The 24,933-nt window shown below is 42.4% G+C and overlaps 1 protein-coding gene across 1 annotated transcript in view; it reads left to right on the plus strand.

The window, feature by feature from the left end:
• CEP128 (centrosomal protein 128) overlaps nt 1-24,933 on the plus strand; it is a 446,899-nt gene that overhangs the window by 404,027 nt on the left and 17,939 nt on the right. The window contains exons 21-22 of the mRNA XM_030884984.2: nt 9,332-9,409; nt 13,612-13,725. Of these exons, the coding sequence (XP_030740844.1) occupies nt 9,332-9,409; nt 13,612-13,725 (192 nt within the window). The remainder of the gene's footprint in view (nt 1-9,331; nt 9,410-13,611; nt 13,726-24,933) is intronic.

Genomic DNA, 24,933 nt, shown 5'->3' on the forward strand with positions numbered 1-24,933 from the left:
GGCCCCTACTTGGGGCCTTTGTTCTTGGTGTGTTTCGCCCACGTACCCTGTTCCAGGGATTCTCAAAACACAGTCCCTCATTGTCTTCTGCTTTAAAAACCATCTTGCCAGAAAGGCTATGGCTGACCACACTGACCAAGTTTACAGCTCTGCCACTGCCACGTCCTTCTTCAGAGCACAGAGAAAGCCAGACACAGAATGTCTTTGTTTCCCCTATTAAAGTGTAAGTTCTATGAAGACAAAGATAATATTTTAATTCATCTCTTGAATAGTGCCAGGTTTATAATAGGCATTACATGAATATTTGCCAACTGAGTAAATGAATGAAAGCCATTTCCTTTATTGAATGGTGTCCATCCCGTTTAGAAGCATTGGTTGAATGTTTCTTCTATGGGAGGGCATGAGCAAGGTGCTGACGATACAATTGAAAATTAAAAGTAGCCAGTTCATTTTTGACTTGTACGTTTCCTTGCCCCTACATTTTCCATTTCAAAAATAGACATATTGAACTTGACTTAATGATAGGCGTGCTGAAAACTTTAAGAGAAAGTTTATTAAGATATGTGGTTTACTTTGAAATGTATTCAATCAGCAAATTGGATGAATGAATGTACTGGGTGAGGATTTGTTGATGGATAAAGCAAAGCCAGCAAAAAAAAGAGGGTGGTGTAGGTGGTGGGTGTACCAGTGATCACATAATTTCTTTTAAACTTTCCACAATCTTCAAAGCATTCATAGTGTTGTGGGGTGGGCCAGCATTAACCAGATAAGGAGTTTGGAAAGGAAACATTCCCCCAGGGAGCACCAGTTGTGCAAAAATAATTTATGTGCAATTGTGCTTCTCTTGCCTTTATGTTTGGATATGATACGAGTAGAATAGCGAATGCATTTCTAAATAGGGAGTGTTGTTTTAATTAAGTTTGATTTGCATCTGCTTTGCACCCTTGACGAGTTTTTATTAGTAGTAATTTTAGGTTGTTACCTATACTCTCTTTGAGAATTTTAAGAGTTTAGGGTGCCTCACAGATTCAGTATTTTTTTAATACATGATATGTGGGAAGTACTCGACAATTTTCAGTGTATTTTCTTTCACCTTCATTATCTTAAGTGATAATCTCAGCGACCCTGTGGGGGTAGGATCATGAAACGCACCATACTTTATCTTCAGTTTGCAAGTTAAACACAGCCGTTGAGAAGAACAAGGCAAACTGATAATCCTCAAACCAAAAATATTATGAAGTCACGTGACCAAGATGGGAGGGAAGCTTCTTAACAACTTTTGATCAGATGATGTGGACCTTGCTTGCTGAAAGCACGGAGCACTTGAAGCGCTTGCTATGAAGATCAGGAGTGCTTTTGCTTGGACCCACAACGAACGCTCATTGAAGCAGCAGTCAAGACATCAAGCAACATGGCACGTTGGGCACAAGAGCGCTTTAGAAAGCGTTGAAGAACAAGGGTATCACTCTGAGGACCAAGGTGTGCCTGACTGCAGCTGTGGGATTTTCAGTTGCCTAACAGATGTGTGAAAGTTGGACAAAGAACAAGGAAAACCACCGAAGAATTGATTGCACTTGAACGATGGTATTGGGAAATAAGATGGAAAGGACCATGGACTCCCAGGAGAAAAAACAGATCTGTCTTGGAAGAAGTATAGGGAGAATAGAATTGAGGACGGTAAGACACATTATCAGGAGGGGTCAGTCCTTGGAAAAGGACACCGTGCTTGGTGGAGGGTCAGTGAAAAAGAGGGAGACCCTGGATGAGATGCATTGACACAGAGGTTGCCACAGTGGCTTCAGATAGAGCATTTGAAACAAGCCACCAGACCGGGCAGTGAGTCGAACCCACCTGACAGCACCCAACCATAACAACAATGGGGCCGACTGGAGATCAAGACCAGACCTTGTAATTTCCAGTGCCACATGCCTTCCACCTCACCACTGTGCTCGATGGGCTTGCTTGAAACCCCTGTCTTGAATCCATAAATTCAGAAACATAACTTATATTCCTCCCCATTGGCAAAACTTAATCTGGCTAAACTCAGTCTCTTCCAGGAAGCTCCAGCTCACACTTGTTCCTTATTCTTATATGCACCCCCCGTCCCCTTTCTTTTTCTGCAAATGTTCTTAAATTTATTTATTTTGTGAGAATAGTTTTTATTTAATTTGAGGAGAGACGTGATTTCACAAACTTTAAATTAGTTGTGGAATTAGAGACCCACCTGGAGAGTGTCCAATTCTATGTTCAGCACATAGAGAACTCTAAAGCAGTCCTTATTTGTCTTTATATATATAAAGTAGCTATGATACTGTATTAGTCAGGGTACTTTGGGGAAACAAATCCACAGCAACTCATGTATAAGAGAGAGTTTTATGCAAAGAATATGTGCATCATGAAAACATCCCAACCCAATGCTGCCCAAGCCCACAAGTCCAACATTAACCCATACCCAACACCAGTCCACAAATCCTTCACTTCACAAAACAGAGGCAATGATGCCGACTGCAGGAGGGAAGCTGAGTCAGTAAGCGAATAAGCATCTCAGCACTAGCAGGGGTCTCCATAAGGCTGCTCCAGCACCCAGGGCTGCATCGGGATAGGTCCATGCGGCTTCTCCTTGGGGATGTCTTGTAGGATGTCCATCTTGCAAGCTGAAGCAGGAAGCTGCTAAGGCAGCTGCATCCTGGTGCGACCATCACAAAGCAAGAGACCCGAGAACTAGAAAGGCGAGGCTTCACCACCCATTTATCCCTCCGCCTTTCAACCAGCACCACATGTGATTATTGGCCAGGCTGGCACAATTAACTAACTCAGATACTTAAGAAGAGTAAAGAATCTTTAAGGACCCAGGAACCCTGGTGGTGCTGTGGTTGTATTAACTCCAATGTTAGAAGTTCAAACCTACCAACTGCTATGCAGAAAAAGGTGGGAGTGTTTGCTCCTGTAATGGCGTACAATCTCAGAAACCCTATGGAGGGCCCTGGTGAGTCAGAATTGCCCTGATGGCGGTATGTGAGATGCTTGAGTACTTGGTTGCTAACAGAAAGGTTGGATTCTCAAAGCATCCAGCACCCACCATGGAAGAAAGACCTGGTGATATGTATTGCAAAGATCTTTCCCTGTGAAGATGACATCCCAAGAAACCCTGACCGGCAGTTCTGCTCTGTCCTGGGAGGTTGCAGTGAATCACGATCCAATCAACAGCACCAATACCAAAGACGAATCTTTAGGGAAAGAAACTTTCATTACTTTTTTGTTCTTTCTCCTTCACCACCTACTTGGTGTTTTCTATTAAAAGTAAAACCCCCAAATTAGTTAAACTCATCTAGAGAAAACAGTGCATCTGTTTAAGGTAATAAGATCTTCAGTTGACTTTTCACATAATTTGGTTATGTCTCAAAATCCGGAAGCAACCATCTGGAATGGCAGAGTCTGTCTTTCAGCACTTAAAACTATATGATGCATGAGAGTCAGCAGTCACCCAGAAAGCTTCCTCTGTCCAAGTTATTTGGTGAATATATGCTGCTTATGGTCACATTTTATACATTCACACTTCTTAGAGGGGACCTTGGATTATTTTTAATGAGAATGGTAGTGTAGGAAGACACAGACAAAATTGGTTGTTGACAAAGCTCCAGATTTTAGTGCAAATGTAGTCACTGATGTTTTATTGCCATGTTAATCAGTGTTTTTCCTTAACAAGCCGTATGTATTTTCTTACACCAAGACATATACTAACTCTCCTAAGTAGGTCTCTGATGTTTAAGCTTCTCTTAAAGTACAAAATCTGCCCTCTAGTCAGACTCCAAGAAATCCACACATCTTCTAGCTGGGTCTCTTTGAAGAATGAGCACCCACAATAATACTTTGCCTCCTGTTCAGTTCTACTGTGCTGCTCCTGTTCCGTTTGGTGCTCGTGGGTGTCTTACACAATCTGGATGAAAACAGGGCCTTGTGAAGCTGTGACAGCTGTGCTGGAAGGAGTCACCCTAATTTAAAAGGCATACAGTCTCCCCTTATTATGATCTCACCCTTCCCCTCCTGGAAATGTGTTTACTCAGCTCGTTTTACCACCTTTCAGCGATTTGTCAGGAAAGGTTTGCAATGAGTCTCTTTCCAAATGCAATAGAAATGCATTTTTGAACCCAAATAAATTGCTTCATAACTTTGTTTAGTTAACATTTGTGTAGTGCCCAAAACATACACATTTGAAAAAGAAATAAAATGATAGCATCCCTTTGAATTGCTATGCCATTTTAACTTCAATACACATATGATTTCATAGCACCAAAAGAACTTGATCATTGTAATAGGTTAATAAGAAAAATGAGTGAGGCTTTGTTTTTGTGGAGTCCAAGAAAGATATTTTTTTAAATATACCCTTGGTTACTGTGAGTTGGAATCAGCTCGATGTCAGTGAGTTTGTGTTTGGGCATTGAGCCCATTGTTCACTGTGTTCCCTCTGCTTTCTCTACAGAACATAGGAATCTTTGGGATTGCAATACATCCCTCTGGCTAGTTCCTAATTGCTACGAGTTTGGTTACCATACTGTTAATGCTCACTAGTCTAAAATGCAGGAGTTCAAGCAAAAATGGACCGTGGATCATTACAATCTGATCAACTCAGTAGCAGCTGGATTGATATGGAAGATTTGGGAAATGATGAAATTGACTGTTATTCTTTGCCTTGTCAAGAGAGTTCTGAACATACCTGTAGGCTCAAAAGCCATAGGGCCAGGGAGGCCTTCTGATCTTCAGTAATGTGTCTACCACTTGATCTTCCCTTTTACTCTAAAGAAAATATGGGCATGAAACAGCAAAAAAAAAGAAAGAAAGAAACCAGAAACTTTTGATCCTGGGTTCTTAATAAAGAAGTTGAGATGGAGTAGGTAGGTGGAGGAGGATATGGCACATTTGCCATTGTTTTCATAAAGCCAGTATTGATTGGAACTCCGCACATGGGCAGAGTAGTATGGTTCATGAGCGCTGAGCCTTACAAACATATTTGTAAAAGAGTAACGGGATCATAAAACTCATTCCATAAGTAATACCCCACCTAGCAGAACGCCACAGCCTTTGCCCCGTATGCGAGCTTGAATGCTGGGTCCTGGGCAGGAACTCTTCGGCACTGCAAGTGGCATTCTCTTTGAGGTCACCCTCATGGTTCTCGCTCAGAAATAAGTCCATCAAGGACATCGCCTCAAAATTCTAGCACTTGATAGGTAGATACCTGTGGAGAGGGTAAGAATTTAGGATTTTACATGAAACACTCAATGTTCCAGCTGCTGGTTGATATCTAATTCTTCTTAGCTTGTGATTTGCCATCTTTTTTTTTTCAAACACTGCCCTTTCTGCATTCATGCCCAGATTCATGTCCCACATTAGGCCACCAGATGCCAGTCAGGAGGCTGTTTACACTGTGGTTCTCTGTTGACTCGTTTATGTGACGGGAGCAACAGTCGTCTACCTACTGTAGACGGTAGCATGGGAGTTAATAAAAGTATTCAAAGTTGAATGGTCTTTGTAGGGTTCAGACTCTTGTTATACTATTACATAGGATGGGAATTAACTGATCATGTGCCTTCAGTACTGCTTCTGGGCCCGTTCTTCAAGCCACTGAGAAAACACAGTATCAAACACATAGACGCATTGATCTTTTGTGAGATCAAATTTTAGCTATGGGTTTTCTTTGTTTTCCAATTTAATCAAAAATTAATAGCTTGCAATGCTTTCCACAGAGAACAGTCAAAACCATTTCTCAGCTTCCTTGTCAATGAGTCAGTTCCGGCTCATAGCAGCCCTAATCTGACAGAATAGCATCATCTCAGTGGGTCCCCGAGATGAGCATCTGGATGCGAGTACAACGCGGCCTTTCTCCTGTAGCGCTTCTGCTGGTGGCTTCAAACGCCTGACCTTGCAGTCTGCAGCCCGATCCACAGCCCCCTGTGCCGCCGCCGCTCCTTCAAAATGGTTTAAGAGTGTCTTGTTCTGAAAATTATACTTAAGAAAGTAAAGACATGTAATTGTCTGTTGTTTGCTGGTCTATTAGTGAATTAATCTTGGAAACTTGCTCTCATAATGCTAAAAGTAGGGGTATCCTTCCATTCAGCATTAGCAACATAGGCAGAAAACACTGACCAACTTCAGAATTAAAAGTGACCCTGACTCCCCGTGTATAAGTTCTCTTGCCATCTCTGCTATCCAAAAAGTTATTTTTGAATGAATTATCTGCTGTTGGAGCTGTCTTCCTTCAAAATCATATGTGATATGACAAGAGTATATCTCATGAAGAACTATAAAAACTAAAATTGAAGTTGGAGCATGAATATGCATAATCTTACACCTGTGGAGCCAACGGGTGATTTTCAGCAAGCACACTTACAGATAAACACACATACACAGAGAGAGAGAGAGAGAGAGAGAGAGAGAGAGAGAGAGAGGTGGAGGGTAGCAAGTGGAGGAAAGGTGATGAGAAAAGAGGAGAGCAGAAAGAAGAATCCCAAAATATCCTCTTGGAAGATGACAGAATCAGTCTGCATGCATTATCTTCGTTACGTCACATCTTGTTATTTCAGCTAGCCTAGAAATCTTAGCATTTCCATATGCAATTTTCTTAAAATAAGCACAAAACTTCTTTTCTTTCTGTATTTCTTAAGGCCTGGACATGTGCATTCTCCACCCCATTTTCAGCCACGGAGCGAATTAAGAGCTCCCAAAAGACAGGAAAGGACCTTCTAGGTCCTGGGGGTTTTCTAGAACACATTCATTGTTAATTGATTAACTAGAATGTAAGAATGAAGAGTAAGCTGTGTGTACCAGACCATATTTTGGATAGGGAGGAATATATTTGGAGTCAACATACATCTGAAGTAGATGCCATTAAGTGAAATCGGAAAGGAGAGAGCATGTCCATCTGCCACCAGAGACTTGGTGAGTGGATTAAGTGTCACTGCCCATAAGAAAGCAGCAGCCATGGCATGTTATCAAAGTTCACGCACAAAAGAGAAGCCACTCGAAGCTATAGCAAGAAACAGATTCAAATAGGCAAACTGATAACACGAGCGCACTCACGAACACAGTTTCCATTCAGTCACTTTACTGGTAGAAAATTGTAAGCAAAAATATGTGGATAGCCTGGTGGGTTTAGAGTAGGTCAAGATCATTTGCTTATTCTAAGAATGAAATGAACTTAACATACTTAACCTAGAGTCAGAAGATCACTGCTGAATTAGAAAAATTAACCAGATGATAAAAGGGAAATAAAAAATTAAAACTACCAGTCTACCAGAAACTGTTTTTATGAACAAGATTGTATTCAATGCATAAAATTTTGCTTCAAAATCACCAGTACATTGTCATGCCTTTTATCATTCAAAGGTCAATCTAATCCTTGAGAAAATCTGCACTTTTATTATTAAAATAAATACAGCATATACTTTACCTGGTAGAACTATTGAAAAAAACGATTGAGTTGAAGCCAACAATTAGTGCAGAAGGAGGGGGTGGAAAGGTGTCAGTTGAAAGTCACTCTCTGGAGGCATTAGACCCTAGGCGCTCTCCTCGCCCCTACCCAAGCCCAGCAGGAGACCCGAGTGTCAGCAGAGAAACTGGACCAGAAAGATTCTGGAACAAGAGTGCCAGGCAAAGAGCAGCCTTGGGGTGAGACACCCACAGCTGTGCAGTCCATTCTGATTCCTAGCCAGCCAGTAGGCCCGAGTCAGACTGCTCCTCAGAATTTCCAAGAATTTCCATCTTCACGAGAGCAGGCAGCCTCATCTTTCTCCCATGGAGTCGATGGTGGGTTTGAACCACCAACTTTGCAGTTAGCAGCCCAGTGTTTAACCCACTATGCAGCCAGCGCTCCTTATGGTGAAATAGGGGATTTAAAAGAGGAAGGTTAAGTTAAAATGGGCATCTTACATCAGGATAACAACAGTTCCAGGCCTCTCTAGCTCCAGGAAAATGGAACTCTCCCTGAGAAATAACCTTTGCCTGGTCATCAGAGTAGAAAAAGCCATTGGAACACAATATTACATACAATTTCATTCTTTTCATTCTCACCATAAAATTTTATTATGTAATGTGCTGTGTACTACTCCACTCCCCGCCATGCAGCAATTGGGACCCCTAGCATCCCTGTATACTGTTTCTGAAGCTGTACATCTTTCCTGAAACAGATAGGCTCCTCGTTCTCCTGGAGAGCAGCTGATGGGTTTGAACCTCAGCCACCAGGGTTCCTTGTGCTGTGTACAAGTAACGAAAAAACACCCCCACAATCTCATGACGTAATTGATTCGAAGTTCATATCTCACTCACGTGAAATCCAATATGACAGACAGCCTGCTTCTGTCTTATCATTCGGTCCTCTGGAGCATCTGATGCTGGGGTCTGGGATGAAGGAGCAAGCACACAGCTCTTAACTGCCCAGAAATGGTACATCACATCTGTCACTCAGGACCATTCATGTGGGAGAGGTACAGAAGAGCGAGCAGTGGGTGGGCACCAGCTTCTCCGTAATGCCGCTTCGCTCTCTTTCCATGCACCAGTCATGGAGTCTGGTAGTTTCTTGGACTGAATCATTAAAATTAATTTTAAATTTATAAAGTATTAGAAGTTGCCTACCTACTGTATGCTATCACTGGGACAGACGGCAAGAATATGGAGATACAAATGCAACCGTCTCTGGCCACAAGCTTATGCTACATTTAACTTCCTCATTCACACTGCCTCTGAAAGAACTTTCAGATTCTCCTGGATGTTTTGATGAGTAGTGACCAGCCCTCAAAAACTGTGTAATAAGTTATTGATTTATGCTCAACGGGATCTTATATCCGTGTCACACTCTTTAATTTCACATATTTTCCCCAAGTCTTTTGAAAAAAGCTCTTCTTTTCCTTTAAACTAAAATAATGGGGGAGCACCCTCCTCTTGGAGCACCTTGGCTGTGTTCTCATAGACACAGAGCAGCACATTCATCTTTCTCAGCACTGCCTTGTGGTTTATTTCTGATGCTCACTGAAGCAGGTTTGTAAATTAATATTAATATGCAATGCTCTATTAAAAATTTCAGAGCACATCAGGTGAAATCAATTATCTGGGAAGCTTTTTTACACCTAGGTCAGTCTTTCAAATGCACCATGCACAGGTTTTGAAAGAAAACAATTCTTCCGATTTAAAAAGCTCCGTTTATCATAGAGAAATTATTATATCTCTTCTTATTTATTCAAGTGTGCAGCTTAAACTGCTGCACCTGAGTTTTAGTATTTGGATTCCAAGACTCTTCATCAATTTTTTATAATGTTTGGTCTCTTTCTGTTTCCTTTCTCAGAGTACCCAAGTGGCCTTGGACCATCTGGAATCTGTGCCTGAGAAACTGAGCCTCCTAGATGATTTCAAAGACTTCAGAGTGAGAAAGGGTTGGCTTGTCTCTTTCACTATTTGTCGCAGAGTGAAAGCACTTGACATCATCTTCCTGATGCACAGAGAAAAGTACAGGGAGGGAGCAAGGACCACAAGAAAACATCCGGGACTTGTGACCCTCCATCTGATCAGAGTGTACCAATGTTTGTGTAGTCAGGATGGAACTCAATGGAATTGGTGCATGAGCCCAATATAAGTGAATAGACACTTGTACACTCCCCACAAAAACGCATGTGGCCTAAAGCTTTCATTAGAATTTAGAAAGACCTAAGAAGTCAAGAGGGTGGCAAGTCATGTTGACAATAGATAACGTTTTTGATAGCAATTTTAATGTAATTTACTCTTTTTAATTACAGAGTGCCAGGGAACTGTTTTAGAGATGTGATAGTTTACAGTTTATCCCTATAGTCAAATAAATGCCTTCAAATCCACGTGGGTATGAGATACCATACATCCTGTCATTTATTGATAGAACCCTAACCACAAAGCATTTCATTATCAAGTCAGTTAATTACATGTATAAATTTACCCATGAATATTTTTTAAAATTTCTCCTGGAGGAGACATGCAAAGCAAAAAGCCCTGCTCTCCACTCCTGCCAAAAGAGACCTTTCTCCAAAGGAAGAATGCTTTCTCATATCCCTCTAGTGCTGCACAATTTTTGCAACTTATAATTTACTGACGCTTTATGGCTGAAGCTAACAATGGTAAGGTTTTCTTATTGGATACCACTTAATCTCTTGTTTTGCATTGGCTTTGAAATATGATTGATGTTTTGAAGGATAAGAACAGCGAAAAAGAGGAGGCTCTCCACAAGATCGACAATTGTGAGGACGTTGCAGGCCAGGCAGTGGCTCCTTCAGTTGTCCATAGGGTCACCCTGAGTCAGAACCAACTTGTTGGCACACAACAACAACAACAGCAACAGCAGCAGCAGCAGATAAGAACAATAACTAGGTCATTTTGTATGGAGTTATTGGAAGCCCTCATGTGATTTGACCCCTAAGAGCTGCAGTCTCTTAAAACTACATTTCCTTAAGCTTCTTTTTGGGAGTTCAGGAACTGAACATTTTGAGGTCCAAAATTGAATAGACACAACCAGAAATTTAGAGTAGAATAAATAAAATGTAGCCAAGTGCTTCTAGTATATTTTACTGAAGGCTTGGTTATTTCCCATGATTTGATTATGGGTTTGCAGTCTGCATCCCTTTTAAGAATTTAGGAAACCAGGGTTTAAGGATGAGATGTTCACTCAGCCTTATCCAGCCAGATGTGCAGGATGGGCAGTATGTCACAGCCATATTTGTTCCACTTGTGGCTAACACAAGTCGGCTAAGTGAACAAAGGGCACGCAGGAGAAGGTACTACAAGCAAGTGACATGTGACTGCCAAGCAGATGCCTCTCTTATACCAGTATGAAAAGATAAAGTTGAACTCCTTTTTACCACTGTTCTATGTGGAGCAGAATATTCATGTGTACAATTTAAAAGTTGTATTCCCTATCGCTCCAGAAAAGTTCTCATTTAATTTTATACTCAGATAAACAAGTGATTATAAGTCTAATTTAACTGCACACATGCTCACAAGCAGAAATGCTTTATATGATCAGATTCCTTGGGAGAATTTTTTTCAAGGTCCACAATTATACTTTTTAATATTAGTCATTGAAACAGCTTTATTTAGCCTGGGTAAAAATGAAGGAGGGAATTCACATGTGCTATGTACATACTGAGGACTTAAAACACTTGCTGACCATAACCAGAGATTGCATGGATCATTGGTACAGATTGCTAGTCAATGTAAAGAAAACCAGGATCCTCACAGCTGGACAATGAAACAGCACATCCTGCTGAATAGAGAATGATTGAGGTGGCCAGCGAGTTCCTTTTGCCTCAATTCACAATCAATGCTCATGGACGCAACAAGACCTCTCTAAGATGTTGAAAAGCAAGGAGGTTACTTTGAAAACTAAGGTGCCCATAACCCAAGCCATGATATTTTCATTCATCTCATATGCATGTGAAAGTTGGACAGTGAATGAGGAGGACCCCAGAAAAATGGATGCATTTGAATTCCTATGTGGGCAAAGAATATTGAAATTACTGTGGACTGCCAGAAAGACAAATAAGTCTGTCCCGGAAGAAGTTGGGTCGGAATGCTCCTCCGGTGCTAGGATGGTGAGACTTCATCCTACATAATTTGAACATGTTGTCAAGAGAGAGCTGTCACTGGCAAAGGACATCATGCTTGGTATGGGGCTTTGAAAAAGAGGAAGACCCTCAGCGACATGGATTGAAACAACGACTGCAACCGTGGCCTCAAACAGGGCAGTGATTGCGAGGATGGCGCAGGACCAGGCCGTGTCTCATTCTGTTTCCGGAGGCTTCCTGTGAAAGCAGCATGTACAGATGGTCTATTGAGCTGTAGCTGTCATTCACATGACACTTTTCCTTAATCTTCAGAGTAAGGCCCCTCAACAGATGGATGTTACCAGTTCCCATTTTACAGGGAAGGCAATTGAGGCAATGTGTAGCAAGCTGCATGGAAATGGGATATAATTATTGGTATAACAGCAGTCCCTGCACGCTTCCCTGCTGCCTGTAGCCTGAATCCCCTCTACCCGTACTCCGGAGTCATCTACATGAATAAAAAGAGCGCATTTCGTGAAAACAACTAGTCATAGCCTTAAATGAAACTGTGGAAGTCTTTATATTAGTCGATGTAGTCTATTTTTTCAGCTCCCTTACAGCTCAGTGTGAAGGAGCCCTGGTGGTGTAGTGGTTAACCCTTGGGCTTTGATCTTCATGTTGGGCAGTTTGAATCCACCAGGAGGTCCAAGGGAGTAAGCCTAAGTTTTCTAATTTGTTACAGTCTCAGAAACTCACGGGGCGTCACGACGAGTGAGCAGTGACTCAATAACAGTGAATTTTCTTACAGCTCACTGTGCTCAGTGTAGAGAATGGGGAGTTCAAAGTCTAAGTTCTGGTTCAAGCTCGTGTACCAGACAATCACTTAGTATCTCAGACTCTTTCCTTATTCATAAAATGAGGGGCTACAACAATATTCCCTCTATGGATCCTTCTGTTGATATCAATAGCTTATATATTAAAAATCTATTTCACATGTATTTTCTAGATAGGACCCTAGCTGATGACTCTGTGAGTGCAAACCTCATCCTACCTAAATATGTTCAATTGCGGTCATACGCTGGGTTTTGTTTTTTTCCCTGCTTCCTTTTAAAAGGAGTGGTTCCACTGTACAGTCCCACATCTAAATTTACATATTTGGTGAGGTAAAAAGGAAATAGCATTGAGATTCAAGCCAAACTTCCACAAATTGTCTTGTCTTGGGCAGATAATTTTTAGCATTTATGAGCTTTCATTTTCTTACTACCCCCCGCCAAAAAAGAGGGGGTGTTTTCCAAAATCTAATATCCCTTCCAGCTTAAACATTCAGTAAGCTTAAAATTCTTTGGGGTTGTGTGGGTGGGGGTGGGGGGGAGGATGTCTTAGGATCCCATGGGTGTTTCTTCTTACATAGATAACCCTAAATTTATTCTAATTCTTCTCTACTTTGTAGCAGAAGTGTCTAAATGATCAGACATAGTGACCTATTACAGTGTTCATTCTCATCCAAAAAAAAAGAAAGAAAGAAACACCTTTGAAAGCTTTGGTCTCTTAAAGCTATGACATTCAGTTGAATGTGTGAGAATTGCTTTATGCTTATAATAGAAGATGAGATCTCCGTGAGCTTAGAAATCTAAGTCCTATAGCCATTTTCTAAGTGACTGTAGACTGGTATCTGATGCATAGTGAAGCAAAAGGGCACCAGGTTTAAAGGTAACAAGGAGAGTATGTTGTATTCTCCGAGGGAGCATACACAGGGGTAGCACAATGCCTGTGGACAACTCATTGTGATGGGAACCTTATACCCTTAACTAAAGGGGTCACTCATTTCATCCTGGCTGGGGACTGGTCGCAAAAAGGAAGCAGATACATTAGACCTCATTTTTATTTCTATAGTAGCATCCAACAAGGCCATTTTATTTATTCTTGGGGCATAGGGACTCCCTGATCTCTCTTTAAATGCTGTAAGTATTTATTATCTACATATCAGGCCTTTCTCCTTCTACCTTCAAGCCCTGCTTTTTCTTTCAGCCCCCATTCAGACCTGGTGTTGTTTTTGTAGGCTTCCTGTGGCTTCTCCAAGAGGACTGATGGGAGATATTCTAAATACAAAATGCAGAGAGAGTCTCTTCAGCTGCGCCGAGATGAGGCCAAGTACAGACTCAAAAGCTTCACGGTAATGACCTTTCTATTCATTCTCACTCTGGGAACTTTATCCACATGTATAGCTATACCTCCTCCTAGTCATCCATTTCAGTGTTCATGTAAGGACACTTGTAAGCGACAAAAACCAACAAACCCTGTCAATGTGTGGAATGGATTTTCAATTTTGTGGGAGTCGCGAAGGAAAATCTAGAACTGTTTTCCTGGAGAATGAAACTTTAAGGATGTAGATCGTCATCTAACTTGCCTTTGTCTGTATGTAATGATGCTACTGAACAAATCCCGAGCAAGGGAATTCAGGTCATTGGCTTTGGAGGCTTGACCTTCTCTGTGCGCAAATCGGGGAACTCATCACACTGACATCTCCAATAGATGAGGCCACACATATTAAAGAGGGAAAAAACTATTGTCTTGAGTCAGTTCTGACTCCTGGAGACCACTGAGTGTCAGAAAAGAACTGGCTCCTTAGGGTTTTCCATGCCCCGTTTTTTTAGAAATAGGTCATCAGACCTCTCTTTCCAGGCACCTCTGGGTCAACTCAAATCGTCAGCCGTTGGTTTAGCAAGCAAATAGGCCAACCGTATGCACCACTCAGGGACACCAGATCCACCTTTGGTCTTTTGTTAACTATAGTCCTGGCATCTCTGGGTTTGTTGGGGTTTTTTCTCCCTGAAGATATGAACTCTGTGCTATCACTTCCGGTTAGACCCATTACCATTGAATTAATAATACAAGAGTTTGGGGAGATTTAACCATATTGGAAAAAAAAAAGTCTACCATTTCCCAGGTATTCACCTGTGCACAGTTGATTTTAAACAATTTTAACCCTAAATAGTGCTTAGTCTAAGAGCCCTGATGGCACAATGGGTTATGCATTAGGCTGCTAACCAAAAGGCCAGTGGTGTTGAACCCATCAGCCACTCTGAAGGAGAGAAATGAGGTTTTCTGCTCCCATAAAGATCAATAGCCTCAGAAAGCCACCGCGCATTTCTACTCTTTCTTTTAGGTCAGTTAATTTTTCTTGTTGTTTTTGTTTGCGTTTCTTAATCTAGAGCAGAATTTCATATCAGCATTATTGACATGTTGAGCCTGAGATATTTTGTAGTGGGGGCCCTCCTATGCATAGTGGGATGTTTATCACTGTCTTTACCATCAGCACATTGAATGCCAGTAGCACCCTATCTCCAAGCTTTAATATCCACCATGTCTCTAGACATTTCCAAAAGCAAAATTATCCCAGAAGGAGAACACATGCCAACAGAGAATCTAACTATGTTTGCATGTACACCCCCAGTCAATTTAAAAGAAATACACTACTAGCTTTTCTGGTGTTTTTTATAGAGTTACAAATATCAATATGCATGAATATTCATTATACTATATATTCACTTATTACAGCCAAATATGATTATTTTTTAAGAAGCTTCTTTTCTCCTCTGAATGTAATTTATTAGAATGCTTAGAGGATTTAAATTCAGTGTTCATTTTAAAAATTCTTCTTAGCACACTTCAAATGAGCACACCATTTTTCCATCCCAAACAAAAACTCAACCCAATTAGATCAAGTCATTGGTACCCTTACTGTTAAGAGAGCACCCTGTGCCTTTGTACTTTTTAAACTTTCATTTCATATAGATTGCTTTTATTGTAGTAGTATCTACGAGGTTGAAAGGGAGTCCGTGATGCCATGGAGTAGGCATTGGGCTGCTAACTGCAGGGTTGGTGACTCAAACCCAGCAGGCGCTACACTCTGCTCCTGTAAAGACTGTAAGGTTGCTATGAATCTGAGTCAACTTTATGATGGTGTGTTTGGGTTGGTTTGGTTTTATAGTTGATTGTATGGAAGATTGGAGGAAACTTTATTAACAACCTATAATTTGAAGATGGCACAGGCTTACTTGCTGAAAGTGAGCAGGACTTGAAATACTTGCTGATGAAGCTCAAGGATTGTTGCCTTCAGTATGGATTACGACTCAATGTAAGGGAGACCCAAATCCTCACCACTGGACCAATAAGTAACATCATGTTCACAGGAGGAAAGGCTGGCGTTGTCACGGATCTTGCCTTGCTTTCATCCACAACCAATGTTCATGGAAGAGGCAGTCACATCCAAAGACATACTGCATTAGGTAAATCTGCTGCACAAAACCTCTTGAAAGTGATGAAGAGCGAGGATGTGGCTTTGAGGACTAAGGTGTGCCTGACCCAAGCCATGGGATTTTCCATTGCCTCATATGCATGTGACAGTTGGACATTGAAGAAAGCAGGCCAAGGAAGTATTGATGCTTTTAAATTGTGGTGCTGGAGATTATTATTAAAATTTCCATGGACTGCTAACAAGACAAACTGATTGGTCTTGGAGGAAATACAGCCAGAGTGCTCCTTAGAGGCAAGGCTGGTGAGACTTCATCTTATATACTTTGGACATGTTAGGAGAGACCAGTCACTGGAGAAAGACATCATGTTTGGTATGATAAGGGGCAGCAAAGGAGAGGGAGGCCTTCAAGGAGGTGGGTTGACACTGTGACTGCAACCAATGGGCTCAGGCATAGAAATTGCAAGGATGGTGCAGGACCATGCAGTGTGTCATTCTGTTGTGCATGGGGTCTCAATGGGTCAGGCAAACTCAATGGCACCTAGCAACAACATATGGGAGGTAGTCGTAGATGGTATTAGTGAATTTGTTATTTCACATGGCAATATTTAAAGTGGCTGTTACCATGTTAAAAAATACATGCAACCCCCATCCATTTGTTAGAGGAGGTTTATGTGTGGAACTTCCAGACTAAGATGAACAGGAAGAAAGGCTTGGAGTTTTACTTAAAAAAAAATTACCCCATGCAAATTCTATAGGTCACAATAATCCATTTCACAATTGTTCCTGCAGATAGCACAAAGCTAGGCACTGATTTGGTCCCTTTACACGAGGTCACCATCTTTGAATGCAGCCTACCAATGCAGAGCACCGTGCTCCACCACCATCTTTGTGTGAAGAACCTGTTTCCTACTTAGTTCCCAATTCCAGGGGCAGAAGGTTCGGCTTACGACACAACACTGAGGCTGCCCTTCCTTTTGTCAGTCACCACTAAACCATTTCCAACCAGTTCCAAGCCCTGCTTAGAACGTTATATTCCACTAAAGTTCGATTGGGCACCAGATGAATCAGTGCTAGCTAGCCACACACAATTGCTGTCAGTCAATGCAATTTCCATAACCGCATATGGCAAAACTATGAATTTTTATCATGTTTAGAAGGTGCTCTCCACAGAGTTCCCATTACAATTACATTCGCAGCTGAAGAGGAAACCATGTGGTTTGAAAGAGGCACCAACTCTGGGCAAACTGAGAGAGAATTTTGAAAATCAAGTGCAGGTAACGGAAGGGCCCACACACCCATTTTATGATGACATGCTTCCGATGAATACTCCCCAAACATTATAAACCTCTGACCCATTTCAGTGGTGAATATGCTGACAGGACCCTATCAGCAGATGTCTGGTGTGAACAAATGCAATCGTCTATGTAAAACTGATGGGTATAATCACTTAGAAAATAAAGTCATCGGAGAGAAAAATGTGAGAACACATTTTGCCAAATATAGATCCCAGCGGTTTGGGATCATATGGTTTCTGTGAAAATCAGTTATCTGGCTACTTTAATTGCAATAAATAATCCTTACATAAAGTAGCCCTGGTAGCTTAGTTACAACCACCATTCAAAACCACCAGCTGCCTCAAGGGAGAAAGATGAAGCTTTGTACTCTCTTGAAGGTCAACAGTTTCAGAAACCCCCTGGGACCCTTCTGCACAGGACTGTAGAGTCACTGAGAGTCTGAATTGACTTCAATGGCAGTGAGTTTGGTTCTAATCCTTACCTATTTATTCTAACGCAGGGTTTGGTAAATGATAGTCAATAGGCCAAACTTTTCCAAAGACTTATTTTTGTAAGCAAAGTTGATTGTCATATTTGCTCGTTCCCTGCTGTCTATGGTTCTTTTCACACACACTGGTGTTGTTGTAAACTTAGGCTTTCTGGCTCTCAAAGCCGAAAATATCTACTATCTGGTCATTGGCAGAAAAAGAAAAAAAAGCCAACCGCTGGTATAGAAAATAAAAACTGAATGACCAATCTATTCTTTCTTCATTCATATAGCATGTGAAATATTTCCTCTCTTTGATTGACCACATAAATAATGCACCAACTCTTTGTATCCTGTTTATCCACTCATTCAACAAGTGTGTATCGCATGCTAGCCATGTGCCAGAACTTTCTAGGCACATGGCAGTCACATCCGTAAGCAAAGACAAAAAAAACCTCTGCATTTTTTCAACTTCATTTCTCACAGACGGAACGCTAGTGGCATAGAGGTTGTTCATTGGGTTGCGATCCTCAGGGTCAGCAGTTCAAAACGACCAGCTGCTCTTTGGAAGAAAGACGGGGTTTTCTAATCCCATAGAGAGTTGCAGTTCGAACCCCGACAGAGGCAGTTCTCCCCGATCCTATAGGGCCCCTGTGAGTCGGCATCAACTCCATTGCAGAGCGTTGTTGAGTGCCACGGACAGATAGTCAGGTTGTTGTTGCTTTTTAGCACAACATTCTTTGAGGATTCATTTCGGTGTCTGTGCTCGGTAGGCAAGAACTCAGGGGAATAACATGAAAAGACAACGGTTAACTGACCCTTAGGAATTCAAAGCCTTCCCCAAACAACCGAGAGAGGGATAGATGCTAGGTAGAGACTGTCACTGTGAGAATTCAGAAGAAAGAAAGATGCTCAAACATCTTTTGTAAAGCTGAAGACAAGTTATAGGGCAGTGCTTTATCTGCAGCTCAGTTTGAAAGTAGGCCTCCGTTAGGGTGACCATTGCCGAACCCTGGCTCTACAAGTGTGCTTCAAAAAGTTCATGGAAAAATACCCATCTCTTTCCATGCTGTTTTTCGGTGAACTTTTTGAAGCTCCCTCATGTTACTGTGGATGGAGCAGCAGACCATGTTGGAAACTGACTTCTGTCAAACTGTGGTGGCAGTGAGACGGCCACAAGACATCCATCCGGCAGGCCCACCCGGCTGCCGAGGGAAGGGGTGAGTCGGAAGGGTGTATGTCAGGTTCTCTTCCCATTCTAGGCAAGAGCCATCCTGCTGTTGACTCCCATCACACTTCCCGAGACAAAAATGATGAGATGCTAGACACTTGCTTCCATTGCAAGCAGGACCACCACGGTCTACAATTGCCCAGAGCTTCATGAATTATTAGACCAAGTTGGCCAAGATACTGGGAAAGGCTAATCTAAGAGCTTCAGTTTAGCATTCAGTTCAAAGCTGAACCGAGTGCAGCCTTTTCTTGTCTCCATAGACAACAGAGGCACGTCAAGGCCTCTTGTTTCTTGAGCCTAATTGGGTTTCTTTCTGCAGGACGGACGGGCTTCCTTGCTGTCCCAGCTTCCCCAGTAGAACAGAGCATTCAACTGTCAGCCAGTAACACAAACTTGCTCATCAGAGTTTACCAAGAAGCATAGTTTTGTCCAAGAAATCCCCATTGACTACCTGCCCCGTTTGCTCTCTGCCCATACCAAATATGTGGTTAATCTAATTAACACTAGTTTGTTTGGTTTATTTTAGTGAAAGGCATGTTTGCCCTCTTATCCTTCCTCTCCCTGAAAAGAAAATCGTAATGTTTACTTTCTATTTGTAGAAGTTTAGGATGCAACTTATTTTGGAAGAAGCAGATGTTCTTTTAGGATACGCTGAAATAGGTGGGCAAGTGCTGATAATCGCTTTCAGCAGAGGTGAAGGAGGGAGTGCTTGGGAACCTTTTGTCAGACTGACTCGGTGCAAGCACGTGTATGGGGAAAGTCCCTGAAACCCCCGCTTGTTGGTTGCTTGCTTAGAGCAATTAGTGGCCGTCAGCACTTCCTCTGTGAAGTCAGCTACTCTGTACATCCCTTACATCATCTGCCGCAGGTGTTTCTAACGTGTGCTGTGTGGAACCCCGGGTACAACTGAAGATTGTAGTTGATGCAGAGCATTTTTATTTTCATGTAATTTATTTTAATGAGGCTTCAAATAGATGGCTAATGTATTATTCATGTGATTTGACATGTGCATTGCTTGTGCCCAATAGTGCCAGCCATGGGGGCATTTGGAGAAGCTTTGATCCCACAGCTCTCCGTGATCTCCTTTATCACCACCCCTCTCCAGGCTTAAACTGTTGTGCAAGTGCAGCTCTGGGCACTCCCCGGCCCCAAGGTGGCGCCAGCAGTTTGCAGTGGGCTTCCAACCTAAACCTACATGTTGGCGGTTCAAACCCACCCAAACAGTACCAAGGACGAAGGAGGACTGGCAAGCTGCCTCCGTGAAGACAATGCACTAGACAGTCCTCCAGAGCAGTCCTCCTCAGAGCACCGGGCTCCATGAGGCCGAGTGGGCTTCATGGAAAGGGGTGTGTGTGTGTGTGTGTGTGTGTGTGTGTGTGTGTGTGTGTGTGTGTGTGTGTAAAGTTCATTATCTTGTCATTGCATTTTCCCGTGCGCTGTTTGAAATCCTCTCATATGTACACACACACACACACATACACACACACACACACACCTCACTTAACATGGTTAGGTCCCAAAGATCTGATTGTGATAAGAAAATTATCATTTTGTGAAAATTGAGGGTTTTTTATTCTGTTTTCAGATCGTTTATCCAATTTTTTAAATCAATTTATTGGGGCTCATACAATTCATCACAATACATAGATCAATTGTGTAAAGCACATCTATACATTTGTTGCCCTCGTTATTCCCAAAATTCACTTTCCTCTTGGGTTCCCAGAATCAGCTCATTTTCCTTTTTTCCCCATCCCCCTCCCTTCGCCCTCCCCTCTCCCCCATGAACCCTTGATAATTTATAAATTATTATTATATCTTATATTACACCGCCCGGTGTCTCCCTTCACCCACTCCTCTGCTGCCCATCCCCCAGAGAGGAGGTTGTATGTAGATCCCTGTCATAGAACTAATAATAGCCGAGATGTATTAATGTGCTCGTCGCTGTGATGCTGAGTCCAGTTAAGGGTTCCTCTGTGGAGAAGCGGGCTTAGAGGAGACGCAGCTGGATGAAATTGGGCTGTGTGACTGGAGGGCCCGTGGCTTACCCACTTCCCCATCCATCCTCCTGTGCAGGTCCCAGCTTCCCCAAGGGAGCTGCCTGCAGGGTTCTCCTCCTGCCACCACCAGCTCTGGTTCTGATATGGGTCTGGGGAGTCAGGCAGGCTCAGCGCTTCCTGTAAGTTCAGTAGGAGCTTAGCCTGATACTCAGCCACGCTGAGACAGCGACCTCAGGTCCGTTTAGGCCACTTTGGGATGTCATGAAATGCACACATTTCTTCCAGACACCCTCTAAGATACCTCTTTGTTGCTTCCTTTCTCACCCCAATACCCGCAGCTGAAGGGGCTCAGCCCCAAAGGAGCTGAGAATGTAGAACAGGTGCCCACTGACTATGTGCATCCCCTTGGAGAGGCCATGGCCACAGAACACGATGGCTAGACAAAATGCCCCTGTTGATAGGAGAGAGCGGATTACATGGGGCAGCACAGGTCACCCCCTCAACACCCCCTAACACACACCCCTGAGCTCCTCAAGGGAGAGGACACTTCACAGCGCATGTCTTCTCAATGCACCAAATAGATAGTAGATTGTCCTTTACTGTTGTAAATGTGAAATGTTGGTGTGGTAATAATCTCTTTTAGAAGAGTTAATACAGACTAGTCCCAGGAACTGGAGATTTTAACTGTCCAAAATGTCCAACTCTTCCAGGATGTTATTCTATTCCATTTCCCCCCAGGTCTCCCTTAAGTCTATTTCCTGAAGAGCTTGGGTTCTGTGCTTCTCTGGAACACCCTGTAGAAACTAACAAAACTTCAAGAAAATGCCTCACGTGGTCATGAGTGCTAGTCAGTCCCAAATCCAAGGTCAAGCAGAAGCAAGCCAAATGCAGGGTCCAGACTCCGAAGTCAGAACTATCGAAAAGTCTAAGCAGGTATTACTTGTACCACAGCTCAGTTTGGAAGTAGGAACAGCTTTGATAGAGGTGTGGATTGTCTTTTAGCAGAGCACACCCCTAGGAGAACAAAGATGGTGTCTTAACTCACGCCCTCTAGTAAAACTCCCTGACGTGGAGGCGATGCCAAGCCAAAGCAACCCTCCAGGATGGGAGAACTGCCTCTGTGAGTTTCCAAGACTGTACCTCTACAGAGGTAGAAAGTCTCCTCTTTCTCTCACAGAGCAGCTGGTGGTTTCAAACTACTGAGCTTGCAGCCAGTGTGTAACCACTACACTAGCACTCTTCCCTCGAGTAAAAGTAAACTCAGAGGTTTTTTTTCTAGTTATTATTTTTTTTGTTTTTGTTTTTCAATCTTTTGGGATTTTTTTGTTTATTTGTTTTATCTATGTTATTGTTGGCTTTGCCTAACCTGTATATAAGATAGGCATGGGAAGCAAGCTAGAGGAGAAAGCAATGGTCTCAACAGTTCCAGAGGGACTTGAAAGGAGGAGGAGATGGGCGAGGGGAGCAGGTGAGCAAACAATGCCATAGATGGGGAACAACAAAGGAATTAAAGTCAACAATGAGGAGGACATAGAGATCCTGGGGGTGTTGGAGCAACAACAATCTAGCTGCAAGGAATTACTAAGGGGTAGAAGAAGGAAAAGCATGATGGTGGGGCAGGAGGAAAGTAAAAGGAAACAGGAAAGATGTAGGAAGCAAAGATATGGATAGAGGTATAAACATAGATGTGTACATATGTAAATACATTAATTAATAAAGATGGGGGTATTGGCCTATGTACATATATTTATATGGCAATTCACTGAGGTAGTGGACAGACTATGGGCCTCTGCTCAAGCCCTACCTCAATGCAAGAGCACTTTGTTCTAACAACCTGGCATTCTGTGATGTTCATCCTCCTGTCACAATCCCTGTAGACAGAATGGGTGCACGGGCAGGTGTGGTAGGGAAACCAGATGGTGCCCGGCTATCAAAATATATGGTATCTGGGATCTTAAAGGCTTGAAGTTAAACAGGTGGCCATCTAGCAGAGAAGTGAGAGGCCCACATGGAGAAAGCACACCAGCCTGTGTGATAATGAGGTATCGATGGGATTGAGTAACAGACATCAGAAGATCCAAAACAAACAAACAAACAAACAAACAAGCAAAAATTGTTGAGAACCAGGGGGGTCAGAGCAGAGACCCACAACCCATCTGTACCCATTTGTAGACAATAGGATATCCCCTCACCAAATAGCCACAAGGAAGGGATGAGTCAACCAAGGTGCAGTAAAGCACTGATGAAGCACATAATATTCCTCTAGTTCCTTGAGGCTTCCTTACCCCCCCACTATCATGACCCCAGTCCTGCCTTTCACTGCTGGCTAGATGGGAGCTTGTGCACAGGTACAGATAAGAGATAAGAGCTAATGATACATGGAATCCAGGGCAGGAATGGAAGTAGTGATACCAGGAGGGTTGGGAGAAGTTGGGGATAGGAGAGGGGAAGGGGGAACCAATTGCAATCATTGACATATAATCATTGACATGCACCCCCTCAGGGGGACAAACAATGGAAACCATGGGGAAAGGGACACACAGGGGTCAGTGTAATATATGAAAACAATAATTTATAACTTATCAAGGGGCCACGAGTGTGGAAAGGGGGAGGGAGGGAAAAAGAGGAGCTGATACCAAGGGCTCAAATAGAAAGTAAATGTTTAGAAAATAATGATGGCAACATATGTATAAATATGCTTGATACAATTGATGTATGGGTTGTTCCAAAAACTGTAAGAGCCCCCAATAAAATGATCTTTTAATAAAAAATAAATTTTAAAAAACTCACTGCCACCAAGCCAATGCTGACTCTTAGTGACCATAAGACAGGGTAGAACTCCCCTGTGAGTTTCCAAGACTGTAACTCATTATGGGAGTAGAAAGCCCTTTCTTTCTCACGCAAGATGAAATCCTTGACAACTTCAATCTTTTCTCTGTTTAGCATGTAATCAACTGCTTATCGACACAGTATAGCTACAGATTAGATGAAAACTGAATATTCAGAAATGTTGTACTGAATTGTGTGATCTTTGGGGACAGACACTCTGCTTCATATTTGAATACTGCAATTGAGTTGTGGTATTCCTTTGTTAGAAAACCTGAAAATGGGAATGGATCAAAAATATTTTTATAGCAACTAACATGAGCTGTAAATAGCACATCATTTTTTTGGTCATGCTGGGGGTCAACTCTACCAGGCCCAAGCCCTTCACAAACTGCCTGCTTCCCCCTTCTAAATAATTTATTCTAAATGATACTACTGGAGTATTTTCTTGAGTCTCTTCACCTGGTGTTGAATGTCGCTGTGGGTTTATAGCACTGTGAAAATGTGGGTCTCTTGTGGCAAGTAGTGGATATACATTGGGCTCCATAGTTTGAAACCACCAGCTGCTCCTTTAAGAGAAAGATGAGGCTCCCCTCCTGAAAAATGTTACAGTCTCTGCAACTCGGGGGTGGGTCAATCCTGTCCTGCAGAATTGCTAAGAGTTGGTATCAACTCCATGGCAGTAAGTTTGGTTTGGGGTTTTATTTTTAGGGTGTGTGTGTGTTATGTGTACATTTAGACGTAAAGTTTACTCAGTGATTCCATTACAGTAGATCAGAATCATAGAATGGTAGTCCTGGAAGAGTTTAGAGGTGATCTGGTCCAGCTCTTATTATTTAACATGAAGAAACAGAATGTGAGGGTGGTAGTCTCCTATCTTCTTCCTCCCTTTTTTGGGGTTTTTGTTTTTTAAATCATTTTATTGGGGCCTCTACAGCCCTTATCACAATACATACATGCATCTATTGTGTCAAGCACATTTGTACATTTGTTGCCATCATCATTTTCAAAACGTTTTCTTTCTACTTGAGCCCTTGGTATCAGCTCCTCATTATTTTTCTCTCTTCCCTCCCCCATGTTCTCTCCCTCACAAACCCTTGATAATTTATAAATGATTGCTTTTTCATGTCTTACACTGACCAATGTCTCCCTTCACCCACTTTTCTGTTGTCCATCCCCCAAGGAGGGGTTTAGATGTCGGTTATTGTGATAGGTTTCACCTTTCTCCCCCCACCCTTACCCTTACTCTTACCCTCCTGGTATTGCTACTCTCATTGGTACTGAAGGGTTCATCTGTCCTGGATTCCC

This window comes from Echinops telfairi, unplaced genomic scaffold (genome assembly GCF_000313985.2).
Source record: "Echinops telfairi isolate 266 unplaced genomic scaffold, ASM31398v2 ScPeMD7_18;HRSCAF=68, whole genome shotgun sequence".
NCBI lineage: Eukaryota > Metazoa > Chordata > Mammalia > Afrosoricida > Tenrecidae > Echinops > Echinops telfairi.